At 41.1% G+C, this 21,350-nt stretch overlaps 1 protein-coding gene across 6 annotated transcripts in view; it reads right to left on the reverse strand.

The window, feature by feature from the left end:
* LOC134222333 (serine/threonine-protein kinase Genghis Khan) overlaps window positions 1–21,350 on the reverse strand; it is a 223,939-nt gene that overhangs the window by 26,190 nt on the left and 176,399 nt on the right. For all 6 annotated transcript variants that reach the window (XM_062701487.1, XM_062701489.1, XM_062701486.1 and 3 more), the window contains exons 9-10: window positions 13,718–13,827; window positions 13,313–13,636 (exon numbers count right to left, since the gene is read on the reverse strand). In XM_062701487.1, coding sequence (XP_062557471.1) covers window positions 13,313–13,636; window positions 13,718–13,827 — 434 coding nt within the window. The remainder of the gene's footprint in view (window positions 1–13,312; window positions 13,637–13,717; window positions 13,828–21,350) is intronic.

The following is a 21,350-nucleotide window of genomic DNA, read 5'->3' on the forward strand; positions in this document are numbered from 1 at the left end:
TACCTCTCACAAATTACAATGATTATAATCCTGTTCCTTCAGTAAATTTTTCTTTCTTACATTTTAAGCTCATCCCTTCTTTCGAAAAGAATGATTTCACATGGTACAATGGCAATGGCAATATGTTTGTTATGATATTTTGTTGGGTTGTTTTCCATAATTCTATCTGATAATGGGTGAATTGCATTCTCAATTTCGTGTGATTCAAAATAAAGGATAAGTTTCATTAGTATTTAAGAATATGCTATCATTTTAATTTTTAAAATATCAATTCGAAAGGTGTGCAATAATAATCTCCACTTTTCAGTGTACATTCCACTAAAAAACTCTATTTATATTTTAAAATAATTAAATTGTAGTTGAAGTAGTGTTATACAAATAATAATAATGCTTTTGTCCAATCTGCTTTGGATTATTTACTGAAGATCGGTAGACATTCATTCAAATACCTTTAGTTTTTCTCTAACGAACCGATAATTTTGTGAAATCTACGTTTTAATATACAAAACCGAGTTTAGGTAAAAGAAATGCTTCTTCATTTGTAACTGCTTCGTACACATGAAGTTGATCAGGCTTCTGTGTTTGAACGTTGCAATGAATAACATTTTCTTGTTTTTAAGAAATGGAACTGGTAATTTAATCAATTTAAGCGAAAAGGTCTCAATATGAATTTTGCTAAAGCAGTTTTATTTCTTCTGTATAATTCGTTACGTCTTACTAATATATAGTAGAAAATTAATGTTGCATAGAAAAAAAATCATATAATTAAGGACAGATCCAAAATCAATAAAGTATTAAATATATATATTTGAACATTCTTGATTTTTTTTTTCAACGTTGTCGCTATCCATGACAAAATTATTATAGCTGATAAACAATTTTTCCTATATTCTATGACGTCCTTCTGCTCTTCATTGAGGCAGGCATCCGGGTAATAATAAAAAAACTAGCGTGCGCAGACTTATCTGGTCGCTTTTCAAATAAATTTAGGCAACAAGCACTAGAGCTTGGCCATTTCTTCTTCCGGGCATCCGGTATCCTTTTAATCCGGGCATCTGGGGCAATATTTTTAAATTCAATAATAAATAAATACGTGGGTGCAGGCCTGCAAACCCTTTTTTCTATCACTTTTAGCACCCAGGCATTCCTTGCTATGGATTTTAAGCCTTTTCGCATAGCTAAGGAGAATATTATGATTTTGTTTCCTAATTCTAACAACCTTCTGGGGATTTTAAGCCTTTTCGCCCAGGGGTTGAGTAAATAAATAATGAAATGTATTGTTTTTTTAACGAAATTCTGGGGATTTTAAGCCTTTTCGCCCAGTAATTACGTAATAAATAATAAAATGAAATAAATATGTTTGAGCTTACTTTGTAATTTGTTGATATTATTATTTATGTGTTTTTTGTAGTTGACATTATAAAGTTTTAGCTATTTTATTTGTATTTTGTTTAGTTTTATTTTAGAAATATCTAATCATATCGTATTTTATATTTCTACATTTTATATTCAAATTTTCATTATTCGAGGGTTGTTATTAATGATTTTTAAAAGTTTAAGTTATTTATTTGTTATTGTTGACAAATTATAACAGTTTTGTTTTTGAATTGAGTTTTTCAATTGTTAATTTTGCTTTTGTTTATGAGTTCATTATAATATAATTATTGTGTTGAATTTAAATCTTACTTTTTTTAGTAATATCAGAAATATTTGAAAAAAATGATATGTTGCAAATCTTGATTTTGGAATTTTATATTTTCTTTATATATTATTATTTATAAGATATTTTTGTTTTAGGTATTTTAGGTATTTAGGTATTTTATTAAAAATTATTAACACGGGAAAAAATTCTTAACGTTTTACATCGTAGTAGCAAAGCTAAACGTTCAAAATGAAAGTACTGTGAGTTCACCTCTATTTGTGACAATGTAAAATATAGCCCGAGAAGGAAAACATGTTTTTTATTATTGGAAAGAAGAAACAAAAAATAAGGGTATAACTCAGGAAAATCGACACATACTTTATGGCAAAAATCCATGTATTTTTAAATATGCATACCATGCGTCGGCACATACTTAATTGCATACAAATTCACACATGGTTACTTTGACCCACATGGATAGTATGTGTGAACACTCATGCAATGCATGCGGGGATTTTTGTAAGTGTAGGGATAAATTTATAATGAATACCAAATATTGTGTTTGATTGATCATTTTTTTTGTTATTGATTGGTAATGATCAATGTTTACGAAATTTGCATTGTTTTTAATTTTGAAGGCAAATTTGAGCCAGATAAATATAGCCATTCACTTTTATACGATGAATAGTAGGATAGAGGAGAAAGAAAATTGTACGATTAGGTTAAAATCAATTAAGTAATACAGAAAGAATGCAAATAAATGTTTTTTTTTCTTCCTTGGATGATCAAAGTGAAAACTTTTTGCTCGAAGAAAAAAGTAAAATGTTATAGTTGAGTGTACTCTTCATGAAAGTATTTATAAATGGGTACCTAATTTGTGCTTACATTTTAGAAAAACACAAAATTACAAAAACTTTTTTTTTGTCATTTTATTTTAAGTTTAACCTGAAACTAAGATGCATAGTTCATTTAAATGATTATTTTCAAATGTATAAACAAATTTAGATAGGCTTAAAAACATGTTTTTGAATGGTTACATGAAGTAATGCTAAGGTGAAAAAATAAAATTATCAGTTTGATGAGTTACCACATTTTGGAAAAACATATATATAGGATGAGAAAATATGTTTTTTTATAGGTCAGTTTTGGACATTAGTTTTAAGTATGCATTAGAAACGGCTTGAGTTTGTTTGCAAATAATTTAAATTTCCTTTCAAGGACAAATTTCCGTCGTATGATACACGTTGTATGTTTGATATTATTCGAAATTTTGGTAATAGAGTTTGCCATGACATTATTTATAAATAATCTAGTCACAAATAAAAAAAGATACAACTGAATTATTAACAAAATATATGAATTAAAATTAAAAAGAATAAAATTAAATTGTATTTTTTGCAATTGTCAAATTTCTGACAGCAGAAAGGTGTAAATGCACAACGGAGTCTTTAACTCAAAAGTGTAGTTTAGGATTAGTTCGCTTAAATGCAACAAAGCAGATAAATTTATGACAACTTCGTACAAAAAAAGATGTTTGTTTAGCATTGTAAGTAAGTTTTTAGTTACACTGGAATTCTTTTCTAACAAGTTTGATAGCTTTTTTTTTAAATAAAATCTATTCTTTTTTTGTTAATTTGAATAATTTTGTAATTTCAATTCTTCAATAATGTGTTCAGCAATAATATTATAAATAGCAATATATAATAATAATAATGATTTTTTTTATATAAATTTTTCGCTGAGTTCTTCAAATTTATTAGTCTTTTACTGTTTGATTTAATTATTATGTGCATTTGTGGCAATGATCATATTAATTTAAATAAATAAATAGTAAAACTCTAAGCTAAACTGCTAAACGTCACCCATACTCGAGTGATTCTACTGCACTTTTGTATTGCGCAATTCAGTTGCAACATGAATTTTCTTTATCGTAAACATGTATTTAACGATTTTCTTCGACTGCTTAACGATTTCTTCTATTAAAAACACTTATTTTTATATGCTAAATATTGGATTCACCTTGTTTCTATGCCTTTGTAATTTCATTAAAACGCATAAAAAGATTCACTTCTTCGTAAAATGTAAAAAATTCAAATTCGTTTTTCGTTGAAGTTTATAAGTGGTTTTAGTATTATTATTAATTACTTTCTCATTGTGTGCTTTTTTTTGGGTTTTAAACGAACAAATATACGCGCGAACAAAACAATACCGCAGTTAAACAATTAGTACGAAAACCTAATATAAGACGTAAAGTTGTAATTTTGAATCATCAATAAAATCTACATTTACTCCGAGACTTACAAGAAAGGAGAAACTAAACTAGAGCTCATCTAGAGAAAAATGTCGCACGACAGTTAGAAGATAGCACTATTCAGCAGATTATAATTTCCTTTGATTTTATGCGTACATACAAACAACATGTTGTTCATTTTACTCACTTTCTTTTGAAATTAGATAAATTCCGCTATTACCTGGTTACTGCTGCATACTTGCTAAATGTTTTCAGCGAATCCATCCGTGTCGAGTCTTTCGGCGGTTCAAAAGACATTGGGGTACATACCTTATCCAGGTTATGGTGTTAGATGATTTTGCTGTGTGACAGCACAGCGACGGCGGCATCCGGAGTTAATGTCGATGTGTTTCTTCCTCGATATTGGCACTTTATTCTAAAATCAGCGTAGCTCGACCGGACGGACACCACATTAACCGTGCCGTCGTGAACACGTATGTACTTTTCGCTTCACCTGCGCCAACTGCATGTATTATGTTGCGCGAGTTGTGCTGTACTCGATAATTAAATCCACCTGCAGCTCCACTTTTGGTCTCGTGTTTCCAAGCGTTGACTCACGAGGCATTTTGATTGATAAATCCCGATCTCCCTACTGAGGCGATGATCGTAGGTTTTGTTATTCTTGCTTCTGATTCAATCTTATAGATCACACGTATCGACTTGTACACAAACTTTGGTTCAATTGCTCTGTTCACTCACGTTCAAATTTCCATTAGCTTTGAAAATAAGTTTTGTCCAACATATAACGTCATTTTTCCAACATATTATGTAGCGAATGCACTTGTGTATTCTGTGTGTCCTGCGTCAGCAAATCTCGACCTGAGAACTAAATTACACACATGGTGTGATAACCGCAATTGGGGACATACCGGGCATCATTTAAATCCATTTTAGCCACTCAACTATGTACATTTTCTTCAGCCGGCAGGGTGACGGTTCCTGCCGGCTCACCAGTCTTCATCACTTTATTAATTGCCGGATTCGGCCACTTGTTCACTGGTCGCCATGTAACAGGTTAACTGTTCGGCGGGTGATATCTTTTAAAACGTTACACACTCGTCGAACGTTCAAACTAGACTGTTTATTAATTCAAATTCTTAACTTAACTTGAGCTCCCATTTGGAGGTACCTGAAGTCATTATATAAATCACACCGTCGGCACTAGCGTACGACGGGTAGCATGGGAACAGCTCGCCCTGGGAACAACCATAAAGCGATGACTCTGTAAAACGACACTTCCAAAACGAAGTGCATAAGCATTGCAGAAGGCATCGACTTGATGAGTCGCTGGATTATGGAATCTAGAATTATATACGGCATGCCGCAAGGAATGCGATTTTATGGAATTGAACTAGGGTCGGTGACATACGTGATACGCATGCTACAATGGCCAATCAGACGTTTTGCATGAGGACAATATACTAGAAGAGTTTACGCGTCTTATGGTCCCAGTTTCATCAAAATCGGATAATTCTACGCAAAGCTATGCTGATTTGAACTTCGACAATTTTTTGGTCATAAGACGATAAGATAAGAATTAAATGGGCCAGTACAAACTCGTCTTATGACAAGTGAACCAAATCCACTAAAAGCTCAAAATAATGTTCTTACTAATGAAAGTAATTTGTTTGCAGATATTAAATGCGATAAGCCGTGTTGCGGACGATGAGTACCCGGGCACCGGAGATCGGTTGTACGGCAAACTCGATCGCGGACGCGGTTAGCAGAAGAATATGATGACGATCAACATGAGGTTGTATCTGTGACGTCATCGGATGCAAACTTTGAAGCTACTGTAGTCGATGATAAACGAGCGGATGAAAAAGATTGCGGCGCTTGTGAACGTCCCAATAAGGCCGAGTGGTTCATGGTGCAGTGTAAGGATTGTGAGAAGTGGTACCATTTTTCCTGCGCCGGAGTGAGTCACAGAACAGTTCACTCTCAGCCGTTTTCGTTTGTACTTTGCGTCCCTCGAATAACGAATCCACCACCAACTTCGGCATCTATGCGGTCAAGCACGTCTAGTTCACGAAGGGTTCGACTGGAACGTGAGATGCAACGCCTAGTGGAGGAATGTACATTGCAAGAGAAGATTCAACAGGCTACCCTAGATAAATTGGAGCGTGAGAAAGAGTACATCGCGCGGAAGTATGATCTCTTAGAGCAGCATGACGAAGCTTCGAGCGTGCATAGTGGTCAGACGAATCAGACTAGCAGAGTAAGAAACTGGATCCAGCAACAAAACTGTGCCGCAGGATCGAACAACGGTGTCGGGAAGTCAACCGGCGGATGTGTTGAGAGCAGTCATACATTAGCCAGGGATTCGGTGGAACGCAGTAAGGTACAGATCACATCCACACCACTGAAGACGGGATCTTGTGCAATAGAAACAACCCATGAAGTCAACGAGAGTCACCTATCTTCTAGCATTGGAGGCGTAGCAAACACTGATTTGGAGAAGACGTTTGGTAGCATATCCGTCGGAGGTGATGAATGCCAGGCAAAAGCAGTGAAACCGGGAAGTATTCCCAAGTAACATTTTAAGTTTTATAACGCTCTTGAAGACCATAATTTACTCTACAAGAGTGTTATAAAACCATAATAAAACCAAAATGTTACTAGGGTTGTGCCCCTGGTAGACGTTCAGCATTTTGTGGATCTGCTTGAATGTTCTACACTTCAAACTACCGAGAGAGGTGCTCGTCCGAAGAACCCATTGCCCTTGTACGAGAAGTGGCGTAGAGAGACCGAGGAACTACGAAGAAAACACGGGTTACACGAAGAGGAAATCGAAATACGGCGAAAACGAGAGTTGGATCTAGTTAATAAACTCAATCAATTGAAAGATATCAACGAAGAACAGTTCCAGTTACAGCGTCAAAGGGAAAACGACCTAGTGCGGCAACTACAACAGCGAGAAAATGTAGAGATCGAGCTTAAAAAGCAACGAGAGTTGGAGTTGGACAAAAGAAATGCGGAGTTGCAGCGGTTACGTAAGATAGAGCGAGAATTCCTGGACATGAAGGCGTGTTTCGAGGAGAAGCAAGACGGCGCTTGTGGAAATGTGAACGACATGGTTTCAGCGACGCCACGTCAAGAGGGGTTTCCATCACCAGTGCTGTTAATGAGCGAAGCGAGTATCGGAAGAATACTACCACAAAGTAGTACACAAGCAGGATCAGGTAACCCACAAACCCACAATGCAAAATCACTACCCCGGTAAGTGCACCACATTCATCCACAATACCATAGAATTCAATAAACACAGCCCCCTAAAGTACCCCCTCCTCTCAATATGCCAGATAAGTTTTCGATTCCCACACCAACTGGTTGTCGATCTCAATATACTACCACGTCGCCAATGCCAATGTTCACCTCATATGTAAACTCGCCACATGAATTGCCAATCAATTTACCCATGTTCCCCCCCCCCCATGTCGATCCACAACATGATCATCGACAAGCTTTCAACCAGGTAAGCTTCCCCGTTGAGAACTATGGTTCAACCTTATTTCCCTCTGGACCATCACAACAACAAATTGCGGCCAGGCAAGTTATCTCTAGAGAGCTCCCTCCCTTCATTGGAGATCCTACAGACTGGCCAATGTTCTATAGCAGTTATTTGCATTCTACAAACGCGTGTGGATACACAAACTCGGAGAATTTGCTAAGGCTACAGCGATGTCTCAAAGGTACGGCTAGAGATGCAGTTAGCAGTCTTCTTTTACACCCGTCATCGATCCCTCAGATCATCTCGACGTTGCAGACCTTGTATGGACGACCGGAGCACATCGTAAACACCATGATCTTGAAAGTGCGCAATACTCCAGCTCCGCGATCGGATCGATTGGAGACCTGGGTCAGTTTTGGTTTAATGGTGCAAAACTTGTGTGGTCATTTGAGAGCAGTCGGGATGGAAAATCATTTATCCAATCCCATTCTATTGCATGAGCTGGTTGAGAAACTACCCGCTACCGTTAAGTTTAACTGGGCGCTTTATCAGCAAAGCCTGGCAATCGTAGATCTTAGTAGTTTTGGTGACTACATGCAGAAGGTTGCATCCGCAACCAGTAGTGTGGCCACGCCTCTGATAAGCCAACCAAGAGTAAGTAAGGAAGATCGACCTAGGGGCAAAGATAAGGCGTTTGTGAATGCCCATGCAATGCTAGACTCAAGTCAAGGTAAAACTTTCGGGGCATCTTATCAGGATAATAAACAGAGCAAGTTGTCCATTCCGCCGAAGAAAACCGAAGTCGTATTGCAATGTCTAACCTGCGCGGGGAAGTCACCAGACACCCAATTGTGCAACGTTCAACAAACTATGCATTGAAGATCGCTGGAAGGAGGTGAAGGAGAAGAAACTTTGTGGTCGGTGCCTGACGGCGCACACTCGCTGGTCGTGACGCGGAGAAATTTGTGGAGTGAACGGTTGTCAGAAGCGTCATCATCGGTTACTACATAGCGAACAGACAAAGACGACGAAAGAAGGAGCAAAGGGTGTTACTGTTGCAGTTCACCGTAAAGTTACGTCATCAACATTGTTCCGTGTACTACCCGTTACGCTTTATGGGCCTAAAGGACAAGTCAATACGTTCGCCTTTCTCGACGATGGATCTTCCGTTACCATGTTAGAACAGTCGACTGCGGACGCGCTTGGGCTTGAAGGGAATACTGAATCCTTGTGTATCCATTGGACCGGTGGAATTCAAAAGAAATTGTGTGCTCAGCAGGTGGCAGTGGAAGTTTCTGCGTTTGATAGTGATAAGCTGTTCAAGGCTTCCGAAGTATATATTGTTGAAAATCTAGGCTTACCTGCGCAAACCATCGATTTCCAGGAATTGGCCCAACGATTTGAATATCTTAGAGGATTACCAGTCAAAGTTTCACTGCAGCAGTTCCTGGGTTGATGATAGGATTGAGCAACATTCACCTACTGGCAACTTTGAAGTTGCGTAAAGGGCGGGTTGGTGAGCCAATAGCAACGAAGACGCGCATTGGATGGACGATTTACGGAAGTTTGCGCGCAGAAGTTGAACAGCTTCCACACCGCCAAATGTTCATAGACACGAAATCATCAAGTAAAGCGCTACATTCATATGTACAAGAATTTTTCGCGCTTGAAAGTCTCGGTATTGCAGTGGTTTCAGAAGTAGAATCTGTGGAAGAGCAACGGGCCCGGAAAATTCTAGAGGAGACAACGAAACGCACTGTGAGCGGTAGGTTCGAAACGGGTCTGCTGTGGAAGAATGATATAGTTCAATTTCAAGATAGCGAACTCATGACAGAGAAGCGTCTCGTCTGCCTCGAGAAGCGGCTCAAAAGAGACCCAGAGCTATACATCAACGTCCGCCGACAAATAACAGAGATGCAGGAAAAGGGCTATACCCATAAAGCCACCGCTGCAGAGTTGGCCGCGTTTGAGCGTGGACGTGTATGGTTCCTACCGCTGGGGGTGGTATTAAATCCAAAAAAAAACTGAAAAGGTGCGAGTGATTTGGGATGCGGCAGAAAAGGCCAAAGGAGTTTCCTTGAATACAGAGTTATTAAATGGCCCGGATTTACTCGTTCCGTTGTTAAGAGTTATGTTTGGATTCTTTGAACGACAAGTGGCCATTTGTGCGGACATAATGGAAATGTTCCACCAGATACAAATTCGCAAAGAAGATCGCTCTGCACAACTATACAAGTGAAGGGACACACCAAACCTGCCGATGGATACGATGGTAATGGACGTGGCAATTTTCGGTGCAACCTGCTCTCCCACTCATTCGCAGTTTGTGAAAATAGAAACGCCGATGATCACGAGACAACGCACCATAGAGCAGCCAAGGCAATCAAGGAGAGTCATTATGTCGATGACTATCTCAACAGTCTTGACACAACACAAGAGGCGGTCCAGTTAGCGCTGGAGGTGGCTGAAGTTCATAAGGCAGGAGGTTTCTTCATTCGGAACTGGATTTCGAACGATGAAAATGTGTTGGAATGTATAGGACAAAATAACCCCACTACAGTAAAACGTTTTGTTGGGGATACCCAAGCTGAATCGTCTGGCTCCCCGAGAAGGATGTATTCACCTTTACGTTGAACTTTCGGGAGGACATTCGTGAATTGATCAAAGGTACATTAGCGCCGACCAAACGGGAAATGTTGCGAGTGGTTATGAGCATCTACGACCCATTGGGACTTGTGGCAACCTTCGTTATCCCCGGAAAAATCTTAATCCAGGATGTCTGGAGGTCTAGCATCGACTGGGATCAACAGATTCCATTGGATATCTTTGGGCGTTGGAAACTATGGCTAATGGTCCTTCGGAAAATGAATGATGTGAGGATCCACGATGTTATTTCCCGGGTATAACCCAGACAGCTACTGTTCGATGCAATTGCATATCTTCGTAGATGCAAGCGAAGAGGCATTAGCGGCTTGTGCATATTTTCATATTAACGATGGACAGAAGGTTCGTTGTTGTCTCGTTGCATCAAAGACTAAAGTGGCACCACTCAAGCCATTATCGATCCCTCGCCTAGAGTTGATGGCAGCAGTGATAGGAGCTCGGTTGAAGAAAACAATAATGAATTATTGGCAGTGGCTGATTTTCTACCCGCCGTTGCCACATCTAGGCGCTATAGTATATGCGCAAAATAGCCAGCATGAGTTAACCGCCAGAAATTTGTATGGCGAAAGACATCTAACGCGGGTTTTCTCAAAATTAGGCACTTTTCATGAAAGACTATTTGGTTCCGGTTATGAAGGGTGGTGTCCGCTACTACGCCTACCAAATATTTTTTCGATTAAGGTGCCTAATTTTGAGAAATCGAACCTTAGATGCCTTTCGCCATACTGATTTCAGAAAGTTAACTCCTAGTGTGCCGCTGTAAGCACGTTCAAAGCAGTCGATTCATTGAAAATCATTCTCTGGAGATTCAAAAACGTTTTTTCATAGCGATGCGTGGACCGTCCTTTCATGGATCCGTAATGATCCTCGTCGTTTTCGCCAGTTCGTTGCATTCCGCGTAAGTAAAATTTTGAGCTTGTCAACAGCGGAAGAATGGCGGTGGGTGCCAACAAAGCTCAATGTGGCCGATGAAGCCACGAAGTAGGGAAGAGGAGCGACATTGGAAGCAGGTAGCAGAATTATGGAGGGGCCTCTATTCCTATATGACGATCAACCGGAGTGGCCGAAAGATATACGATCAAGCGCGAAGTAGACGCAAGAAGAATAACGTCCAGCGTATATAATGAGTCATCTACTGATGAAACCATTTTTGAGTTACGAAAAATTTTCAAAGTGGGAGAGATTATTAAGATGCGTTGCCTACGTGCATCGTTTCGTAACTAACTTGAAACAACGCTGCAAGATAGTGCCAGAAGAAAAAGGATGTCTCACGACGGCGGAGTTGCAGAGTGCAGAACAAATACTTTGGAGGCTGGTACAGTCTGATGCATATCCGGATGAAGTAGCTGTATTGAAGTACAACACACAAGCAAGCAGTGCGAAGAGACTGGAGAAAACAAGCCCGCTGATGAAGTTGTCACCGGTTATGGATAAACATGGTGTTATACGTATGGACGGTAGGATCAACAGAAGTGACTACGTAGCTTACGATGTTAAGTACCCCATAATACTAGCGAAGGGACATGCCGTAACCACATTGCTGATCGACTGGTAACATCGCAGATTTCGTCATGCCAACAACGAGACCGTGATCAATGAGGTTCGGCAGAGATTTCACATACCAGGTCTGAGAGTCCAAGTTCGGTTAGTAAAAAAACAGTGTATGTGGTGCAAGGTGAATAATGTTAAACCGGTACCACCGAGGATGGGACCGTTGCCCCAAGCAAGACTGACACCATTCAGGCGAGCGTTCACTTATACCGGATTAGACTACTTCGGGCCATATTACGTTTAAGTTGGACGATCTGCAGTAAAAAGATGGGTCGCTCTATTTACATGTCTAGCGACGCGGGCGATCCATCTCGAGATAGCTAGTAGTTTGTCAACCGACTCATGCAAGAAAGCGATACAGAGGTTCATAGCGCGTAGAGGAGCACCAGTGGAGTTTTACTCGGACCGAGGGACTAACTTCGTCGGTGCCAATCGGGAATTGGTGAGCAAGATCAAGCTTATCAATGCCCAACTCAGCAGTACTTTTACGGATCATCAGACACAGTGGAAGTTTAATCCACCGGCAGCTCCACGCATGGGGGCATGTTGGGAGAGAATGGTTCGGTCTGTCAAAGTTGCGCTGGGAGAACTGCCTTTCGAACGGAAGCTTGACGAGGAATCCTTAGCTACGTTTCTAGCCGAAGCCGAGAATATGATTAACTCGCGGCCCATAAAATTTGTGCCGATTGAAAGTGACAATCACGAATCATTGACCCCGAATCATTTTCTGATGTTGAATTCAAGTGTGGTGAAACAACCTGAAAAACACCAGTGGAGGAGGGCTTGGCTCTGAAGAAAAGTTGGAATAGGATACAACACACGCTGGACAACTTTTGGCGTCGTTGGTTGAAAGAGTACATGCCGACAATAACACGGCGAACGAAATGGTTCCAAGATGTTCGACATATACGAGAGGGTAATAGCGGATGAGAGAGTGAGGAATAGGTGGCTTAGGGGTCGTATAGTGAAGGCATATCCGGGTAAAGATGGCATAGCACGTCGGGCAGACGTACAAATTCCTGATGGGTCGGTGCTGCGAGATCGACCAGTAATAAAGTTGGCGTTGTTGTACGTTTGTAATAGTAGTGACGCCGAACCAGATGCGAAGTTCTAACGACACGTGGGGAAGAATGTTGCGGACGATGAGTACCCCTCGAGCACGATGCAATGTGGGCCTATTGGGCAAAAGTGGGTAACGCTCTAAACCTGTCAAACGACGAAATGTCACTCGGGATGAATTGCGAATTACAAATTGAGAATTGTACAAGGCAGTATTATAAAAATTCCTTATAGATTATTATTATTGATCTCTAAATTGTTAAGTTCTGTGCGGTTGAATTAATTTGGACACTAATCCGTAAGTTGGAAATTATAACTTTGTGAGTTGCTCTAAATAAATCCGTATTGCAGCTTTAGCAATACTTTGCGGTAAAATCGAGTTTGCTTAAAGGTATCCGAAACGATAATCGTATATCGCACCAACAAGCAGGATTGGTGCACTAATTATGTATGAGGTTTTTCGATACCCTTCTCCTACCCCTTCCCCAGATGTAGGATTTATATTAAAAAAATTCTTACTTCATACGGGTCGTGAGAAAACTGACAGACACGCCCTTTTAAGGTAATCCCCACCTTAAGAGAGCGTGTCTGTCAGAACGTAACGAAACGCAAAAAATTTGAAAAAAAAAAATCTTCATTAAGTCTTCATACATACCAGCGAATGATCGCTCAAGTTGCTTTTAGAGCTGGACAGCGAATGACCGCGGTTATCCTCGACGTCACCCTCCTCGCTCTCCATCGAGTAATTTGAATGGTGCATCGGGTGCCCTTGCTGCTGCTGCTGTTGCTGCTGATTACCGTACGTATGGGACTGCTGCTGTTGCTGAAGATGCTGCTGCTGTTGCTGTTGTACCTGCTGGTGCTGCAACTGTTGGTGCAGCGAGGATAGGCTCTGGTTATGCTGATTCATCGGCGTGTTGGTGAGGTTGTTCGACGACGAACTGGTGGATGTTACGTGCTGACTATTCTGCTGGGACGGCTACATGCGTGGGTAATAGAGGGATGAATATCGTGATTATAAATGGCAGGTGAAGAAACGGCCGTAACCGAGGACAGTTACCATATTCACTGCTAAGGTGGAGTTTGTGTGCGTTGTCGAACCGGAACCGTCGCGCGATTCTTTCAGGAAATGGTCCAGATAGGACATCTGCGACGAAGGTCTCTCCAGAACTGCACGAGGCGGGATATTTTCGGATAGTGAGAGCGCGTATTGCGCGTTTTTGGACCAATTTTCCGATTGATTTTTAGTGAGTAGTCGCCGTTAGTTGAATCGGTGTTATTCAACAACAAGAGGATGAAGCGTATGGGTTTGGATTCGATTTTAATGGCCCGGATTTTTTTTTGTTGGCGGACAATTTATCCAATTGATCATTGGTTGATTAGCGACAGCAGCATTAACAAAACACACGATTGTTGTTGGCGCGACAATTTTTGGTTGATGGGGTGATTATTTTGTTTGTTGGTTTTAGATTGGCACATCACAACAGTAAGGGCACGCGATTCGCAGATATTTTTGCGATGTGATTTGTTTGTGGTTTTGTGATTTTTGGCATGATAAAACAGAAAGAGAGAAAAAACGCATTTGTTAGAAAAATGTATGATTAATTTTACACGAGACAATTTATTGAATGGGTTCAGGTGGGAATCTGTCGAACAAGATGAAGATGCAAAATGATCAATCTTTGGAAATCAATGATTTGTAAACTGAAAAAAATGGTATACTTTAATGGAAAAGCTTTCCATGAAGCTTTAGCAAAATGAGCTTTTTTTCTTTGCTCAAGCATTATTCGCAATCGCTGGTTAGCAGAAACGATCTTACCAAAATGGAATTCTAAATGAGTTATTGTAATGTGGCGTATTTTCGTACCATATTTTGAAAACATGTTAATTACTTCATAAAATACTTATGAAATCGTTAAAGCAGACAAAATAGAATAAATTACCTTGTGCTAACAAACAGTGCCTACAAATAGATTCCTTGAGCAGTTACTATTATTACCATTTCTTCGACATATCTTTGATCTTAAACATAAATGCATAATGCATTGAGTCCCGTTATATAGTCTGGCATGAGGATGTAGCGAAGTTGATCTATTTATATCCTATTTAAAATCAATCGAGCTGAAGGAGAGATAAACTTCACCATGATGACCAACTCAACTCAGTCTTTGCATTGTTTTGGATTTCGAGATTTATTAACCATTGGTAGCATTGGGTATTATGGGCATTTATCTAACTTATTTCGAATCTATTTTTCTAAGAGCATGTAAAATTAAAGGTCGATTTTTTTGTGTATTTTTTGGTTTCCGTGAAATTTTGCATATACGTCTTTTATGATTAAAAACATAATTTGCATCATTGTCACAGTGGGAAAACCGACCCAAAAAGGTACCCATTTATCCTCACCCGAATTAAAGATCCGCACGCTCATCGGACTCAACTCAAACTTGGCCAGTTTCATAAAATCAGAAAATCAGCCTCAAGATAAAAATTGTATTTGTGGCCTTGGTATGAACTTTGGATCAAACAGGCAGATAAGCAAACACATTTTCAACACTCTGCAAAACAAATTCGAAATAACTAAAACGCAACTACTTTCACTTTTAATCCAATTTGAAACCAGTGCTAAAAGCTGAATATAAACTTTTTTTTTGTTTTTGTTTCTTTATTAAGGAGACTTTCAGCCCTAGGCTGGCTCGTCTCCGGAAAGGCGGATATAAACTATTTAATGGTATTAACAAAATTTAACGCTGGCAAACTCGTTCGTAGTTTGCACTAAAATCCGAAGTGTGTTGCCGCCAATGAAATCGATAGTCTACTCTTTTTATACGCAGAGAAACGTGAATTAGAATTAATTAATTGAAATATTATGTAATTGAACGCAAGCCATAGTCAACTCAGAAAACAAACAATCGAAAGCATTATCAAACTTTTCATGATGTGGGAGGAAGATTGTACATCTGAAATTACTGCAATTTGAAGAAAGCATCTTGGATGGGTACGGAAAATTATGAAGAAGATCGAAACCGTACCTTTCAAATGTTCACCTCGGCAACTAGATATGTACAATTAAATGCAGTAGTCGTAAGACCCTGAAGAATCCATATTTTATAGCTATGAGAATGATGTAAGTAGAACAGACCACCAAATGTGAAATAGCACAAATTGAGATTCTGATGGAAGCTACATTGTTTGAAAGAAGATCCAGGGTAAAACCATCAGTCAAACGAAGCATATGTTACCAGGTATAATCGAATAGTTTGCCATTGACTTTCAGAGATTCACTAACTTTATACTAAGGGGCAGAGTAGATGTAGCATAGCTTACATTTTTTTTTGCTGCGAGAGTAGCCTAACAAACTCATATTGGAAAGCAATCATAATACCTAAATCTTTGTGCGTATGTTAAGCCACTTTTTAACAACTTTGGTTTACTGCGTCTTATTTTCCCATTTTTCTCACGGGTGAACAAGCCTGATGCCTGCTTGTTTAGCTGTGTAGCGTGCATATGTCCTGTTATTCTGTTATAAAAAGTGTTTTGTCACGTGTGGCTGCAAAACTTAGTGATAGCTGAAATGTGCACTAACTGGAAGTAGTACTAAATAACAAGCCATCATCGGATATGGACAACTGTCAACTTTTTATTTCAGTTTAAATGAAGTAATTTTCTATAATATATTATATCATGAATATGCCACCAATGCTGTTCCATGAATGCATAGTAAAATGTACGTGCAAAATGAATAATTCGACAAAAAGGCAGCGTTGAAAAGCGCATCCTAGCCGGTTGGATGTGTCTACGATTTAGTGTGTTAAAATTCTACAAAGAAAAACATATCTTAAAACGGTATAAGCAGACAAAAAAATGAAAAACAACTACGAGAAATTCATAATCTAACAATTTCACTATATTTTCATCTATCGGAGAAAAAAAAACAGTAACAATCTTACATTTTTCTCATTATTACTACTTTTTGCCAAAATACAATCTCTTCAGAAGAAGCATTAACAATTGAAACATAAATTTTATAATGACTCACCGAAAACAAGCGTCTTACATAATCTTCCGAAAAATAAACTTAAAAACAAAGATAACAGCATTTTCTCAAACTTCAAAATATCACTGGATGTTTTACTTTCAATTCTCACTTCAAAGCGTAGGTTTTCATCGATGCTAGTCAATGAATGTGAATCGAACAAGATTACCATAAGTTTAATGCTAGTTTCTTTTTGAGTTACGTATTCATCGTAGTTTGATTAATATCGACAGGCAGAATTGAATAAGCAGCGTTGGGGATTTATTTGACTTCTTTTTTTTTGCGCTGAGATTTATCAATGATTAGAGCTGTGAGGTAACACTTTGGTCAAGCTGTAGATGAGTCAAATGAATCTAATACAATGTTTTGCCGAATTTGGCTTTGACTTGATACGAGATTTATACTCCATTAAACAATAAAAGGGGAAAAAGATTTACGATAGCTGTTAAATCTTGAAATACGATAAGAACAAATTTGATACAAATAGCGCAACTTTTAAATGCCCTTTCTAACACGCGGTCTCGCGCCTCTCGCTAGTTATGCCGTTTTCTAAGTTTCTTACGCTTCTTATAACTACCCTTGCGACGGTTTCTGTCGATCGCAATCGGTTTCTCCGCTTCGTTGGCGGATGTTGTGTTTTGGACTAGATTACTGTTCACTACCGGCCCTTCACTGGACGGTTCTTTCGAGTGATTGTGTTTCTTTGGTGGTGGCGGATTAGGTGAAATGGGTGATCGTTGGTCGTGTGCTCGTGCTGACGGCTGCCGTTGATGGGAATGTCCGAAATACTCAAGACTATTGGATCGTACAATTTTGAACAAATGTTTTGCATTGAGTGTCGCTGGCCTGTTAGGGGAGAAAGTAGTACTAGATTGGTCGTTGCCGTTGAACACTGGCGATGGCGTGGAGGGCGGAGTGAGCACAGTCGCACCCATCGCGATCGGTGACGCACTAAGCGATCGTACGAAGGCAGCAACGCATGCATTTGGCTTGGAAGCAATGAGTATTGGCTGTGAATGGGGCGTTGTTGCGTTCTTCGTGGCGGTAGCCGGGATTGTCACTACGGTAGCAGCATCGTTAGTGGCCGACAAGCTACTACTACCCAACGGTTTGGCACCGCCCTCGTCGTCAACCCTCGCCGCGGAAGTCGAGTGAGAGTCGATTATTTTTCTGTTATTTCTACTACAACATTGTTTGAGTTTATGATTGTTACAAAGATCTGAAAGAAGAACAATCGTAGAATCGCTGTAGAGGTGCGTAATATCAAAAACACTTGCAAAGGTGCGTGTGGGGGTGAGTTTTGGTTGAAGCGAGGTGTGTAACACTAGTTTTGATTTGATTAGCTGGAAGCTAGTTCTTAGGAGAACGATGGATGCGAGGTCGTTGTTCCATTCAATTCCTTTGCAGTTCTCTTCGGTCGTTTTAAGAATATTATTTATTCTGTGATGAGGTTGATGTACAAGCGGTGAATAGGCGAGCAGTTTGCTTTTACGAGACTTCTGAATGAGTAGTACGGTTAATTTAGCTCAATAATTATTTGTTTCAATGGATTGTAAACGTCAATGAATAAGCCGCTCAAAATAGGCTGAATAGCTGGAAGATAAACAATACCTCATGATATTTTTTGTGTTTTTCTTTTGATTGTGCGAATATTTGGACGAGGCACGATACAAAAGGATGTTGAACTGTCACATGTCGCTTTCCCGGAGCAAATGAAGCGCTCTGAAAGAACCACGTGCCACATGGTAGCGTGTAGTGTCTTACACGAGTATAAGGTTATTCAGAGGTGGAGTACGTGAAATGCGATATGCTGACGAATCTGGGAACACGTACGCGGGACACAAGTATTCCTGGTCTAGGTCTCCACAAAAACCGGAAGGAAATTAGCCGGTTGAAAGACAGTAAAGCTCCTTTCCGATAATCACTAGTAGTAATTAGGTAGTTACCAAACTGGATCACTCGGGGCAGCAGGGACTATGTCCAAGGGCTTGACGATCCCTTCCCAGGCCATCTGCAAGTTGTGGCGCCTGCCTAGGATGTGGTGGGGTTTGACAGTGGGCCCTGTTAAACCTCTATAAAAAGCTGCATGTATCCGCAAGTAGGCTCCGCCAAAGCGACCGTGTGCCGCTCAAAGCGCACAAGCCCAAGTCCTGGTGTTAGGTGGGACGCTAAACAGCCCTGACACGACGGCTCTCCGACGAGACAGGAGGTTTGCGCAGGCCCAATAAGCCGCCTTTAAAAACAACTATTACGAACGACATAGAAGATAATACGACTCGATACAATCGGCAACGACCTAGGCGACGAATAAAGGATCACGATTGGAAGCTTGGAACATGGAACTGCAAGTCGCTAGGCTTCGTAGGTTGCGACAGGATAATCTACGATGAATTACATCCCCGCAACTTCGATGTCGTAGCCCTGCAGGAAATCTGCTGGACAGGACAGAAAGTGTGGAAAAGCGGGCATCGAGCGGCTACCTTCTACCAAAGCTGTGGCACCACCAACGAGCTGGGAACCGGCTTCATAGTGCTGGGAAAGATGCGCCAACGTGCGATTGGGTGGCAGCCAATCAACGCAAGGATGTGCAAGCTGAGGATAAAAGGCCGTTTCTTCAACTATAGCATCATCAACGTGCATTGCCCACACGAAGGGAGATCCGACGACGAGAAAGAAGCGTTCTATGCGCAGCTGGAGCAGGCATACGATGGATGCCCACTGCGGGACGTCAAAATCGTCATCGGTGACATGAACGCTCAGGTAGGAAGGGAGGAAATGTATAGACCGGTCATCGGACCGGATAGTCTGCATACCGTATCGAACGACAACGGCCAACGATGCATAAACTTTGCAGCCTCCCGCGGAATGGTAGTCCGAAGCACTTTCTTCCCCCGCAAGAATATCCACAAGGCCACATGGAAATCACCTAATCAAGTAACAGAAAACCAAATCAACCACGTTCTAATCGACGGTAAATTCTTCTCCGACATCATGAACGTACGCACGTACCGCAGTGCGAATATTGAATCCGACCACTACCTCGTTGCAGTATGTCTGCGCTCAAAACTCTCGACAGTGATCAACACGCGACGGAGTCGTCCGCCGCAGCTAAACATTGGGCGGCTACAAGACGGTAGACTAGCCCAAGACTACGCGCAGCAGCTGGAAGTGGCACTCCCAACGGAAGAGCAGCTAGGCGCAGCATCTCTTGAAGATGGCTGGAGAGATATTCGATCCGCCATTGGAAGCACCGCAACCGCTGCACTAGGCACGGTGGCTCCGGAACAGAGAAACGACTGGTATGACGGCGAATTTGAGCAGTTAGTTGAGGAGAAGAATGCAGCATGGGCGAGATTGGTGCAACACCGCACGAGGGCGAACGAGGCACGATACAAACGGGCGCGAGCAGACTCGAATTCTCGATTTTCCGAAGGAAAAAGCGCCAGCAGGAAGATCGAGACCGTGAAGAGACGGAGAAAGTGTACCGCGCTAATAACGCACGAAAGTTTTATGAGAAGTTGAACCGTTCACGTAAGGGCCACGTGCCACAGCCCGATATGTGTAAGGACATAAACGGGTACCTTCTTACAAACGAGCGTGAGGTGAACCAAACGTGGCGACAGCACTACGAAGAGCACCTAAATGGCGATATGGCAGAAAACGGTGGCGGTAAGGTAATGAACCTAGGAGCACGCGCGCAGGACATGCGACTTCCGGCTCCGAATCTCCAGGAAATCCAGGAGGAGATCGGCCGGCTGAAAAACAACAAAGCCCCTGGCGTTGACCGACTACCAGGAGAGCTGTTTAAACACGGTGGTGAGGCACTGGCTAGAGCGCTGCACTGGGTGATTACCAAGGTTTGGGAGGATGAGGTTCTGCCGCAGGAGTGGATGGAAGGTGTCGTGTGTCCCATCTACAAAAAGGGCGATAAGCTGGATTGTAGCAACTACCGCGCAATCACATTGCTAAACGCCGCCTACAAGGTACTCTCCCAAATTGTATGCCGTCGACTAGCACCAATTGCAAGGGAGTTCGTGGGGCAGTACCAGGCGGGTTTTATGGGCGAACGCTCCACCACGGACCAGGTGTTCGCCATTCGCCAAGTACTGCAGAAATGCCGCGAATACAACGTGCCCACACATCATCTATTCATCGACTTCAAAGCCGCATATGATACAATCGATCGGGACCAGCTATGGCAGCTAATGCACGAACACGGTTTTCCGGATAAACTGACACGGTTGATCAAAGCGACGATGGATCGGGTGATGTGCGTAGTTCGAGTTTCAGGGGCATTCTCGAGTACCTTCGAAACCCGTAGAGGGTTACGGCAAGATGATGGTCTTTCGTGTCTGCTATTCAACATCGCTTTGGAAGGGGTAATACGAAGAGCAGGGATTAACACGAGTGGTACAATTTTAGGTACAATTGGTACAATTTTAGGAAGAGGTTCAAGAGACGACAATGTAAGCCACCCACCACGAGTTTCTATCGGTGGTGACGAAATCGAGGTGGTTGAAGAATTCGTGTACTTGGGCTCACTGGTGACCGCCGATAACGATACCAGCAGAGAAATTCGGAGGCGCATAGTGGCTGGAAATCGTACGTACTTTGGACTCCGCAAGACGCTTCGATCGAATAGAGTTTGCCGCCGTAC

This window comes from Armigeres subalbatus, chromosome 3 (genome assembly GCF_024139115.2).
Source record: "Armigeres subalbatus isolate Guangzhou_Male chromosome 3, GZ_Asu_2, whole genome shotgun sequence".
In the NCBI taxonomy this organism is placed as follows: Eukaryota; Metazoa; Arthropoda; class Insecta; order Diptera; family Culicidae; genus Armigeres; species Armigeres subalbatus.